Source organism: Mastigoproctus giganteus, chromosome 12 (genome assembly GCF_048544385.1).
Source record: "Mastigoproctus giganteus isolate SK-2022 chromosome 12, ASM4854438v1, whole genome shotgun sequence".
In the NCBI taxonomy this organism is placed as follows: Eukaryota; Metazoa; Arthropoda; class Arachnida; order Uropygi; family Thelyphonidae; genus Mastigoproctus; species Mastigoproctus giganteus.
In genome coordinates this window covers 156697889-156711280 of record NC_143586.1, presented here as the reverse complement: position 1 = coordinate 156711280, position 13392 = coordinate 156697889, and the positions used below count along the sequence as shown (strand labels likewise).

The window sequence follows — 13392 nt, the reverse complement described above, 5'->3', positions numbered from 1 at the left end:
GCCCTGAAATCTACTTTTGCAATTTACTTTTACCTGTATTTTAACACTTATTTTATGTTTAACTTATATATTTTTATTTATTTTATTTTAATTAAGTTATTTTAAATCGGTTTTGTCGGTCATTGATAGAGAAATACATAGTGATACCCATTCTCATTACCACAAGCTTTTCCTTTTATATCTTGATTGATTAAAACAAGCATTTTGACCAACGTGACTGCTATGCCAATATTTTTATACCAATTGAATTTTTCTCTCTCTCTCTCTCTCTCTCTCTCTCTCTCTCTCTTCCCCCCCTCCCTCCCGCAACTGTCTGGATAATCTATTTTATTTACTGCATGGACACTTAAACAGGAATTTGCAATCATGCAAGAAAATTCTCAAAATGATTTTTATTTCTTTGTACTTGCCTTGTAAATACAGTTTAATCTGTATATATAAGGTTTGTGCATAATAAAGTATGTAGAAAGTGAGCAGCACCATGTTTGGTAGGCTTAAATGAGTCACTGATATACTTTAATAGGTGCAGACTAGGGCAGCATTTTTTAACCTGGTGTCAATGAATTCCACTAGAAATTTTACAGAAAGTATACTTTACAGCAGTGTTTCTCAATCTTTTTACTCTCGTGGCACATTTTCCAAAGAAGAAAAATTTCGCGGCACACCTACGTAGTCATAGAAGAAGAAATTTCTAAATTTTGCGGCACACTTGGAAAATTTTGCGGCACACTAATGTGACGTGGCACACCCTTTGAGAAACACTGCTTTACAGTATGCAAAATCTAACATCTAATCTGTGAATTGAAAAAGTTGACAATGATTTAAAAATAAAATTTTTTAACTAAAAGTTTAAACAGTATCAATAAGTTTTGGAAGTACATAAATTTAAGTCTGAAGAGCATGAATATGCTTGTGGAGGGGGGATATGCAGCTGACCAAACATTAAAAACTGCTATTTTGGGGAATTAAACCAGTCTTTTACAGTAGCATATTTAGAAGTAAGACCCATTTACATAAGCACATTATGAACCATTTACATAAATACCTATTATTTCCCTGACAACTTACAGTCTACAAAAACCTAATGTTCAAATAGATTTCATAAGATAAAACTGATGTTCCAACAGGCAAGGAAACAGCCATCTTTGGGTATACACCCCATTATGAGCAAGCAATATACTTTTCTCTAAATGAAGTGTTTACTTATACATTGTGTAGTATGTAGGCAACTGTAACAATAGTCTTACCATTTGGGAGATCAGCACCTTTTGAAAAGTCTTCTTTTCATTTGGATTTACCTGTTCTATACCACATAGACAAGTCCTTTATAGATAATTCTATAAAAGAAACAACAAACTTATGGTAATCAGTGTTCAGCATTAGCAGATGCATATGATGCAAGAAAGCAAGCTTATATAGCATCAGCCAAAAAAAACCTCATTTCACCCATCCATTCACTGCAAATGTTTGTCTAGTTCTGCCTCGAACTTATTTAAGTTGTTGACCTCCAATACAGCAGATGGAAATCTGTTCCGACTATTAGTCACCCAATAGCTAAAGGCAAATTTCCCCACATCTATTCTACAATTGTCTTTCCTCAATTTGAATTTATGTCCCCTCAGGTGAGTAATCTGAGCAAGACAAAGAATACCATCAACATTGAGTTTGCTCAAACCTTTCAAGGTCTTATACAACTCAATAAGATGACCTCTGAGGTGCTTAGTCTCTAGAAGCTGCAATTTGAAGAATTTAAGCCTTTCTTGGTAACAGCAACCCTTTGATCCACTCACCAATCTCATTGCCCTTCTCTGTACTTGTTCCAACAGCTCTACATCCTTTCTTAAAATGAGGCCTCCAGACCTGAATACAGTACTCAAGGTGTGACCTGACCATTGCCTTATACAAGGGGACAAAACACCGTGAGCTACTCTTGCAGACCATCTGCACTGCTCAGAAACCTTCATATCTGCCTTCACAATTACCCCTAGGTTCTTTTCACTCTCTACCACAGTCAGTGTAATACCACACAGTTGATACGTTACTCTGGGGTTACTGCTTCCCATATGCAATACTTTACATTTGTCAATTTTAAACTTCATTTGCCACAGGTGCCTCCGCAGCCAGGTGGGAAGGAGCAGCAGTGCGTAGCACATGCTTCTTGATTAGACCGGGGTTCGAGCCCGTCACCACCAAATACGGAGGATGTGGAAAGGTCAGGGAATGACCACCTCGTATCCCGGAGCAATATGACCTTAGTTGCTAATGCTCCTAAAAACCAAATAACAAACAAACTTCAGTTGCCACCTCTCAGCCTGTCTCCTCAAATTTTCTAGATCCTATTACAGCAGCGTACTGTCATTAACAACCCTGCCAACCTGTGTATCGTCAGCAAACTTGGACACTAAGCCTGATATACCATCATCAGTATCATTAATAAATACAGAAAACAACAATGAACCCTGGGGGACTCCACTAATAACATTAGTCCACTAAGAGCAGTGTCCATTGATTACCACTCTGTCTCCTCCCACTCAACCATCCCTTTATCCCTAGCAGCAATTTGCCTCCAATGCCACACTGCTCCAATTTGTGCAGCAGTCTTCCACGTGCAACAGTATCAAAAGCCCTTCTAAGATCCAAATATATGATATCAAAATTATTCTTTGCATCCAGTTCCTTTCTGACTACATCATTGTATCCAATCAAATTGGTCAGACAAGACTTCCCTTTAACAAACCCATGCTGTGTCTGAGCTATAACTGAAGTCTTGTCTAGATGAGCCTGCAATGCTTCTTTAACCAGTGCCTCCATTAATTAACCTGGAACAGAAGTTAAACTGACAGGTCTGTAATTACCTGTTTCCTTTGATCCTCATTTGTGGATTGGGGTCACATTTGCATATTTCCAGTCCATGGGTACCTCCCTGAGTCCAAGGGACCTCTCATAATTATGGCTGAGGGTTTGCTTACTTCCTTTTCTGCCTCCTTTAATGTAACTGGATAGATTCCATCCACCCCAGTTGCCTTTCTTATGTTTATCTTCAACAATTCATCCTGCACTTTACTCTCAGTTATTACAATTATATAAATTAGTTATAAATCTCAGTTATATAAATTCAAGGCTGAACTAGACAGCTTTTCGATTGAATGGATATGTGAAATGGGAAGGGTGATTATTTTATTTTTTTAAGCTTGCTTTCTTGCATCGTATTCCTCTGCTAATGCTAATACTACTTCTTGAGGAATAAGAGAGATTGTGAAAAGAAAAATAATACATTCAACAAGATTTTGAAGAACATTCATTGCTTATTTATTCATGTAGTGTACTTTTATTGCACTTGCAGTTGGGTGAAATAGATATTATTTACACATTACTCACTATAATACTTGTGTGTTTTAACTTGCTTTTCTATACTCTTATATACTGTACTTGCATCATTTTTATCATACTGTCTGATAATATAAACATGATTGTGTTCCCCCTCCTCCCCATGATAAGTCTATGGTAACAATCTGGCATGGGCTTACAATATTGCTAAGTAATGTTACTTCTACTTTATGTAGACATAAATTGCCATATACTGCACGTCAAAAAGTGTGTGGATTTAGAAAATGTCACTGGTTTAAATTTTAAGGGAAAAAAAATTTAATTTTTATATAATATATATTTTTCAATATGTAGTTTTGTTCTGTGCAGTTTCAGTTTGCTCTGAAGGTTTTCTCTGTCGATCTGGAGAATGTATACAGTGGATTAAAGTTTGTGATGGAAACAGAGATTGTCCAGACTACTCTGATGAAGGCAGCCGTTGCAGTAAGTTTTCCTTTAGGCAATATGTTAGAAACAAAATTCTGTGCTGGAATAAACATAACTTAATTAAATCAAAATTCGTATGCTCTATCTGCATTTAATATTGATCATAGGAAGACTTTCTGCTCTCACGAAGGCTTTGCACTAATGCTTATGCTTAATTCAAAGGCAAACACCATTATCCGTGGTTCTGTTCAAGTTGCTAATATACACTGAATCATGAAATTATCACTGAATTATGACCACACCTATGAAAACAATGCGACCCTTTGACTACGTGAGGTACGAGAGTGTGGAGATAGTCGACCTATGTAGCACAGATAAGGTGTCAGTGGTTCAGTAGGTAGTAAAATTCCGAACGTGATGGGTAAAAGGAAGGATTTATTGCACTTTGATAAAGGACAGATTGTGGGTGCTCGACAAGCTGGTGCCTTGATTTCCAAAACGGCTGAACTGGTGGGGTGTTAGAGCCACCATAGTTAAAGTGTACCAGGATTGGTGTCAAAATGGTCAAACAACAACCTGACAGCAAAACTGCAAAGAACAGTGAAAGGTTGATGTTACAGGTGAGTGCCGGGTTTGATGACTCGAACAGGTGCAACAGTGCTGCGCCTGTTCGACGACTCGAACAGACGCAGCACTGTTGAAGGGTTGACTACCCAACTACTCAATACAACATGGGCCAACCCGGAACAATATCTGGCATGACCATGCATTGTGCACTTGCATGTATAGGCTATACCTGCAGACGACCCCTACGGCATCCTCTCCTAACCAAGGTTCAACGGCGTAAAAGACTTGCCTGGTGCAAACAGCATACAAGTTAGACATTAAAAGACTGGAAGAAGGTGTGCTGGTTGCATGAGTCAGATTATTTACTCCACACTGTGGTGGTTGTGTATGGATTTGACATCAACAACATGAAGCCCTTGATCCATCATGCATGGTATCAAAATTGCAGGCCAGTGGTGGTGGCTGTATGGTTTGGGGCATGTTTCACTGGCAGGAACTTGGGCCTTTTGTGCAGGTGGACCAACTTATCAGTGGTCTCCGCTATAGTCAACTGCTTTCTGCCGGTGTACACCCTGCTATGTTACACTGTTTCCAATGGTGATGGTGTCTTCCAAGATGAGAATGCGCTGAGCCATCTGGCACTTGTTGTGCAGGAATAGTTTGAGGAACACAGTTCTGACTTCCAGCATATTGATTGGCCTCTGAACTTCCCCGATATCAATCCCATAGAGCACTTGTGGGACACTATGGAAAGGCATATCGGGCATCTGGATACACCAATAACATCCATACCTGCATTGCTGAGCGCATTACACACAACTTGGTTGGCTATACCTCCCGAATACCTCCAACATCTTGTTGAATCAATGGCATGCCAGATAGCTGCTGTACTGAGGGTAAAAGGAGGACCTACGAAGTAGTATTAGGTAGGTGGTCATAATTCAGTGATCACTCAGTGTATATGTATATATTTTTAAAAGTGTAGAGCATCACCAGAATAGCTCAATCTGCTATACATTGAAAACATGAGATTTGGAGGACAGCTGTTTCGAAGTGCACTGGCTTCTCTAATATTATGAATTATCAATTTGAATATTTGAAATTCTCCTTTACTGAAATATTACAATTACACTGTTTCTCTGCAGTTTATTCAAAGTTATGATTAGGGAATCTTTTATTAAAAAATAATTGCCTCTGTTATCCAAGCTTCTGCCACAACGGAGATAATAGTAACTAAGCTAGCCTACTAGAGTCAAAAAAAAATAAGTGATAGTAATAGTAGTATAAACTGTTAAAAGAATTAATGACTTGATCAAAAATGTGAGAGATATCACCAATCAGTAGCACTGGTCTTCGAATTGTATGTTAATGTGCAGGTAGATGATTTAGTTAATATAATGATGCAAGAAAGCAAGCTTAATACAGCATCAGAGTTATGTTATGTGACTCCCAATGAGTATTCAGATTAAAAAATGTTAACCAAATTCCAAATACAAGTAGAATGTCCAAAAACTGGGCATGTTAAGATTTTTTTTTTTTTTCCCCCTCTCACAGCTACTACCATGAAACTTGTTCTTAGATTGCTATTGGCTGGCACACCAGTCATAGCATGAATGTACTGCATTTAACTTAACACTGCTGAATATTCATTGGCAGCATGCTTCACTAGTAAACATAGAACTGTTTACTAGTGAAGTAAACATATAGCGTCTGCAAACTGGGCAGATTGCTGAACAATGGTGAATTCATTTGAATTATGAAATACTTTTAAAGTAAAAATCACAGAAGCCATGAATGCATGCATTTAAGAAAATATTGTAGGAAGAGAATGCTGAAATAGATGACTGAAGAGTTTGCTGGTCAAATAGATAGCATCGGACAGTTAGAGTGATAAAGTACTGACGCCTACAAGAGGTACAAGTTGATCTGTAACAGAACTACAAATAAGATCAGGGAGGCCTAAGCTGCATATGAAAAAGCATTGGCAGAGCAAAGAATGGGGACAAGAAATAAAAGGAAGAAAAAGTGAATCAGATTGAACCCTTGTGCACTGGATGTGGGAAAGTTTGACAACCCAGATGTTTTTTTTTTTTTATTATTTATTTTTATTTTTTCGCTGGCCTCCAAGTTTGGGCAGCCTTGGGGGCGGGATTGCTGGCACCTACCAGTATAGCACTACTTCCGGTATGTGCAGGATTTGTGCATTACAGCACACATAGAGAATGGTTGATCCAGGTGTTGGTTAATCCCTGGTGGCGAAATGGCCTGACATAACGCTCTTTTTTTTCAGGCCTGTTTTGCAGACGTTCTGAGCTTTCACAGGAGTAAAAGGTGGAGATGGCTTATGTCTAGGAGCCACCCTTCATATCAGGACACACACAATCAATGTACAGAAAAACTACAGTATATATAAGAGTATGTATATAAAATCTGTACATAAATATTGTATATAAATTGATTAATATATCTTGAGAATGTATATACAGTTGTGTGTTAATAAATAAAAAATAAATAACCCAGATGATGTCTTGGACGAATTGAACAGGTACTTTGCATTTGTCCTTACTGACGAAAGGTCCTTTATGCCGAGAAGGGTGCCTCCGTAGCCAGGTGGGCAGGAGCAGCAGCAGTCCGTAGCACACGCTTCTTGATTAGACCGGGGTTCGAGCCCGTGACCACCAAATACGGATGATACAGAAAGGTCAGGGAATGACCACTGCATATCCCCCCGGAGCAATATGGCTTTAGTTGCTAATGCTTCTAAAAACCAAATAACAACAATGCTGAGAAGAGGCTGTGTGGGTGTGGCTGAGCCATATGAAATTAGTGATGTCATAATTACAGATGATTGGTTATTAGAAAAACTGAACACAAAGGCAAGTAAGGCTCCTGGAGCTGATGGCATATACCCTGTAATTTTGAGGGAGTGTATTGAACATTGGGGTTAATTATGAGGCCATCTTTGGATTCCGGGGAGATTCCTTTGGATTGGAGAAGTGCCAATGTATCACCAGTACATACAACATGGCTTTAAGGGTAAATCATGCTTAACTAAGTAGGCTATTTTGACACAGTTAGTCATGAGCTGAATTTGTTGAATAATTTCAATATAGTGTTTGGATTTTAGCAAAGCATTTGACTCAGTCCCCTCATGAGAGGTTACTGTATAAACTTGAACATATTGGGATTACCAGTGAGATTCTAAGATGGATTGCTGGGCAGCTGCAGGGCAAAAGGTAGAGGGTTGTGATTAATGGATTCTTCAGATTGGTGTAATATCACTAATTGATTGGGCTCCTCATGGATCACTTCTTGGACAACTGTTTGTCATTTTAATAAATGACATAGATGAAGGGACAGAAGGTGGAATGTCAAAATTTGCAGGTGACAAAGATTGGCAGGGTCATTAATGATCAGTGCCAAGCAGCACTCCTTCAGAATGACTTGAACAGACTTCAAAAATGGTCTGAGAAGTGGCAGCTATGTTTCAATGCTGCTAAATATAAGGTCTCTTACACTTGAGGAATAGCAACCCACAAATAAATTATACACTTTGTGGGGTTCAATTCAAAACAATCTGGGAGTCATACATACAGACAGATATGAAGTTTTCTGACCAGTGTAAACAGGCAGACAGGAAAGTCCATGATGTCCTGTCAATGATTTATCAAACTCTATCCTGTAGAGATAGGGAATTCATAATCTCACTGTATAAGGCAATTGTAAAACATTTGGAATACTGTGTTCAGGTATGGAGACTTCATCTGAAAAAGAGTGACCAGATAAATGGACCATGAAAAAAGCCGACAAACTCTGTACAGAAAAAAACCCCAATGTCAAAAATGCTCACATGAAAAATACCCACACGGAAAATTGCTCACACTGATAAATGCTCATATAGAAAATTGCTCACACGGAAGAATGCTCACATTATTATTTCAAAATGCAACAAAATGTTGCATTTATATATTTTATTTATACTTCTATACAATGAATTTTAATATAACTTTTGATATAAGACTTTTGATTTTAATATAAAATGGAATATTTAGAAGTAAATGTTTGTTAGGGAAATTACAGGAAATAAAATGCTCTGGTTTTATTGCAAAAAATTAACACTTAGAAGTTAGTATGTCTTAAAATACTGTTTTATTGGACTAAATTCAAAAAATAGCAAGGGCTTAATTTTTTAGTACTCACCTTGATCGGTCTGCAATTGTGATGGTTTGAATGGCAAGAAGTGACTAGCTTTTTTTTGATCGGTTCTTAAATTAAGGGGTGGGGTAATAGTAATTATAATGGAAATGGGATTAAAATATGTGCAAGGAAGTAGAAGTGCACTAACTTTTTCCTTGGTTGTCATTAAATTGGGTTAAATTGGGATTCTAAATAGTGGATAAGCCAAAAGTCACGACGAAGGACTTTCGTTAAAAATCGTCTTCAGTTGGCAAGTTTAAAAGAAAAGGGAACGCGTACTGTATTTAAGAAGAATTTTGTAATCCAGTGATGCACTTTGTTACTTGCGGGAATCTCAGATTGGTGAGATTCCAAACCGGAGAAAGATTGAAGGGGAGTTTCGCATTTATAATATTTAGCTCGGAGTGGTGACGAACCCATTCTATAATGAGGGCTTCGAATTGTAAAATTTTATAACTGTTTTTTAATTTTAATATGGTAATAGCTGAGTCAACTAAGGGAGTGTGGTTGTTGGAGTGGACATGTAAAGTAAGTTCAGTGCTAGATTGTCCAGTTCTGAAGCTATTGTAGTGATAGTATGCTCTGGTATTGGATGATTGGGTTGAACCAAATTTGGTTGTGGTACTACCAATGTAACAGGCATTACAGTTGTGTTGACATTTTATTAAATAAATATTATTCATTTCCTTGTGCATATTTTAATCCCCTTTCCATTATAATTACTATTACCCACTCCTTAATTTAAGAACCAATCACCTTAAAGCTAGTCACTCTTGCCATTCAAACCATAACAATTGCAGATCGATCAAGATGAGTATTGAAAAATTAAGCCCTTGCTATTTTTTGAATTTAGTCCAATAAAACAGTACTTTAAGACATACTATAACTTCTAAGTGTCCAATTATTAGATTTCCTTAATGCATAAAATACACTTAATCTGCACCGTCTATCTAATTTTTATCCCAATGCCTTTGAACTTGCCAGATAGTAAGATACGATTTTCAAAAATACTTATCAAGCATTTCATTAACAAATTACATATCACCTTTCTACAGAAATGCCTAAATCACAATGTGATTCCGAAATTTGCCCATATATTTCCAAATAAAGTCTACAAAAAATACCCACGCATCAAACTTCCACTGCCATCATACGAGATGAACTACGGAAAAGATTTAATAAGAAATATCAGCTCCAACACCAGATACATTATTTAAAATTTAAACTTAAGAGAAATATGCAACCTAATACCTGGATCGAATTCATAAACCTCAACAGTATACATATTAATGCAGACCTTAAAGAGGTTCGACTAAGACATTCTAAAAAATGGATCACACTTACCCAGGAAACAAAAAATAACGGCTCCACAAATTTCCACAGTTAACATTTCTTCTAAAACTTTCACTCCTACCGAACTCGCAAGTTTAGAGCATGGATTCAACTTTGCAATAAAAAACCATCAATATCCCATAAAAGAAAGTATTATTGAACTTCAAACAAAACTCTAACATCACCCTGACAAATGGCACACTTTACATCAGACTTAACACTATTATTAACTCAAAACTCCCTTCCCAATCTAATATCCAAACAACTCAATGATATTCATAAACTAAGTAAAATCCCCAACATTATTATCCAAAAAGCAGGCAAAGGAGATACCATAGTACAGTAAACCCCTGCTATTCTTGGTATCTGTATTCGTGGTTTCGCGTATTCGTGGTCGCTGAATATAAAATGAAACCTAAAAAATTGTGAATTTTAAATCGCCATGAACATTTTCCGCCATAAAAAAACATGGTCGTGACTAAAATCATCTTTCCCAGTCAAAACAGTGCTCAGTGGGGTAGGTGGAGAGGGGTGACAAAATCGCAAATGTGGATGTTTCTCTCTAATCCTTGTTCAGTATATGTTATCTGCTTGTCATGGAATGTTTCGTCGTTGGCTTTTAATTTTATAAATTGATGTGCTTACAAAAGTGAAAAATCTACCGTTTTGCAGTGTGTTAGTGTAAACAGACTTTTTCGAGTGTGTTAACGGAAAAAAGTGACTTTATTGTGGACAAGTTCTTTTCTAGCCCCTACAAAAATATGGCTACGAATAACAAGGGAATTTTGAAAAAATCAAAGAAGGTGATAAAATTAGCAAGTAAAATTCAGTTATTAGACAAAATTTTTAATGGTGAAAGTGTCTCGTCAGTGGCAAAACATTATAAAATCGATTAGTCAACGGTACAATCAATCAAGAAATCAGAAAAAATCCGCCGTAGTGTCCATGAAAACGCGCCAATTGCTTCAAAAATTTGCTGTAACTCGTGATGTTAAATTAGAAAAAATGGAAAAAGCTTTAAATCTGTGGATAGAAGACTGAACTCAAAATAAAATTCCGTTAAGTTCACTCATCATTCGTGAAAAGGCAAAACTCCTTTATCAACACTTTAGCACTGGCGGGATAAGTTTTTTAGCTATAGCAAAGGCGCTGGATTGAAAGATTTGTTTGAAATTTCTAATAAATATTACATTTAATATTAAATGGTTTCTTATTTCCATTTTGATGCCTTATGCTTGCATTTCACTATGTACTGTCTATGTACATAGTCATATTATGAAGGTACATATAATACATACATAGACAAAATTTTAGACTAGTTTTTCTTATATATTTCATACTTTGGAACCCCTTTATTACTATGGGAGCCATAACTCAGTATTCGTGTTTTTGGTTTTTGCAGGGGGCGCCTCCGTAGCCAGGTGGGAAGGAGCAGCAGTGCGTAGCACACGCTTCTTGATTAGACCGGGGTTCGAGCCCGTCACCACCAAATACGGAGGATGCGGAAAGGTCATGGATGACCACTGCATATCCCGGAGCAATATGGCCTTAGTTGCTAATGCTCCTAAAAACTAAATAACAAATAACAAAAAAAAATGGTTTTTGCAGCATTTCTCAAGAACGTAATCCCCGCGAAAATCGGGGGTTTACTGTAATTTTAGATAAAGCTACTTATATAGAAAAAATGGAACACCTCTAGCAGACCAAGACACCTATATAATTAATAATTCCTATAATATATCCAAATTAAAAAACAAGCTTGACATTATCCTTAGAAAACTCCGGTCTAATAAAGAAATCACCCTACGTACCTTACAGAAGATTGGCATACAAAGCAATGTTCTCCCCCATATGTTTGGAATTACCAAACTACATAAACCAGGCCATCCCTTAAGACCAATTATTTCTTTTAGTAAATCCACCTTCGCAAACCTATCTTCATTTCTAGTAAAAATCATATCTCCACTCACCAGGTTTTCCAAATTTAAAATCAGTAATACCAACCAAGCCTTTGAAAAAATTAAAACCACCATAATCGCTGATGATGATATTCTATCATCGTTTGATGTTGTATCACTATACACCAATGTACATATACCTTTCACCTTACAAGCCCTCCATGAATATTTAACTTCCTACAATAGTCTCATTAATCGCACCTCCCTTTCTATAAACAATATTTTAGAACTCTCCTCTCCACTATTAGACGCCAGGCATTTCAGATTTCACAATCAGATCTTCCAACAAATATTCGGGTTACCCATGGGCTTGTACTTTTAATAGGAAACAAAACTATAATTGATTACCTTTTTACAAAATGTAATTCAATTCACGACTGACTTAAATACACACACTCGAAATACAGGGTGGCCACTGAAAGACTGAAGGGTTTAAAAAAGTCATAACTTGTTCATCGTCAATCTTTTTTATTTTCTTTTTTTTACAGGTTATAGAGGATCCCTTGGTGATTAAAATGGCTACGTATGATGTCCAGCAACAAGTAAAACTCATTGGGGTTTTCTATTCCAGTGAAAGATCAATTATTGAAACTCAGAGAAAATACTGGCAACATTTTAAAGTAAGAGTATCTCGTAGTGATAACATGATTCAGAACCTAATCACCCAGTTTGAAAGAAGTGGATCAGTCGGTGATCTTCCGGGAAGAGGTCCTAAGTGCACTGTGCATACTGACGCAGTGGTGGAAGGTGTACGGCAGAGTGTCCTTGAGGTTCCATCTGCCTCTACCTGTCGTCACTCTGCTCAACTAGGCATCGCCAGAACATCGCTTCAGAAGATTCTGAAACTGGATTTAAAAATCTTTCCATACAAGATCCAAATGGTCCAAGCTTTACTACCCCAGGATACTCAGCAGTGCCTGCAGTATGCCATTTGATTTCAACACCTAGCCAGAGATAACAACTTGATAATGAGTGATGAAGCCCATTTTCATTTAAATGGGTACATCAACAAACAAAACTGCAGATTTTGGGGTACTGAGAATCCCAGGGAATTACATCAGCATCAGTTGCATCCCCAAAAATGCTGTTTGGTGCGGTGTTATGGCTGAAAGAGTTATTGGCCCCTATTTCTTTGAAAATGAGGAAGATCAGCCAGAAAGAATCAACGGGGCCCTGTACAGGACAATGCTTAAATTTTTTATGCCCAGCGGTCAAAGACAATCAGGAGGTATGGTTCCAACAGGAAGGAGCTACTGCGCGCACTGCCAGGGCAACGATGATGGACCTCCTGCGAGAAATTTTCAGTGAATGAATAATTTCATAAAATGCTGAATTTGTTTGGCTTCCACATTCACCTGATTTGACCGCTCCAGACTTCTTTTTATGGGGCTACTTGAAAGAACGGGTTTACGTAAATAAACCTCAAACAATTCAAGAACTTAAGGAGAAAATTCAAGCCGAAATCCGTTTACGACCTGAAACCTTGCGTAAGGTCATGGAAAATGCTGTGGAAAGAGTCTGTATTTGTGAGCAGGAAAATGGTGGTCATTTGAGGGATGTTGTTTTTCACACATAATACTAAAAA

General features: G+C 37.3%; 1 protein-coding gene across 1 annotated transcript in view; it reads left to right on the top strand.

The window, feature by feature from the left end:
- The window catches only part of LOC150077534 (low-density lipoprotein receptor-related protein 2-like), a 496886-nt gene that overhangs the window by 329092 nt on the left and 154402 nt on the right, over nucleotides 1-13392 (top strand). Inside the window, exon 24 of the mRNA XM_090385933.1 lies at nucleotides 3697-3810. Coding sequence (XP_090242059.1) covers nucleotides 3697-3810 — 114 coding nt within the window. The remainder of the gene's footprint in view (nucleotides 1-3696; nucleotides 3811-13392) is intronic.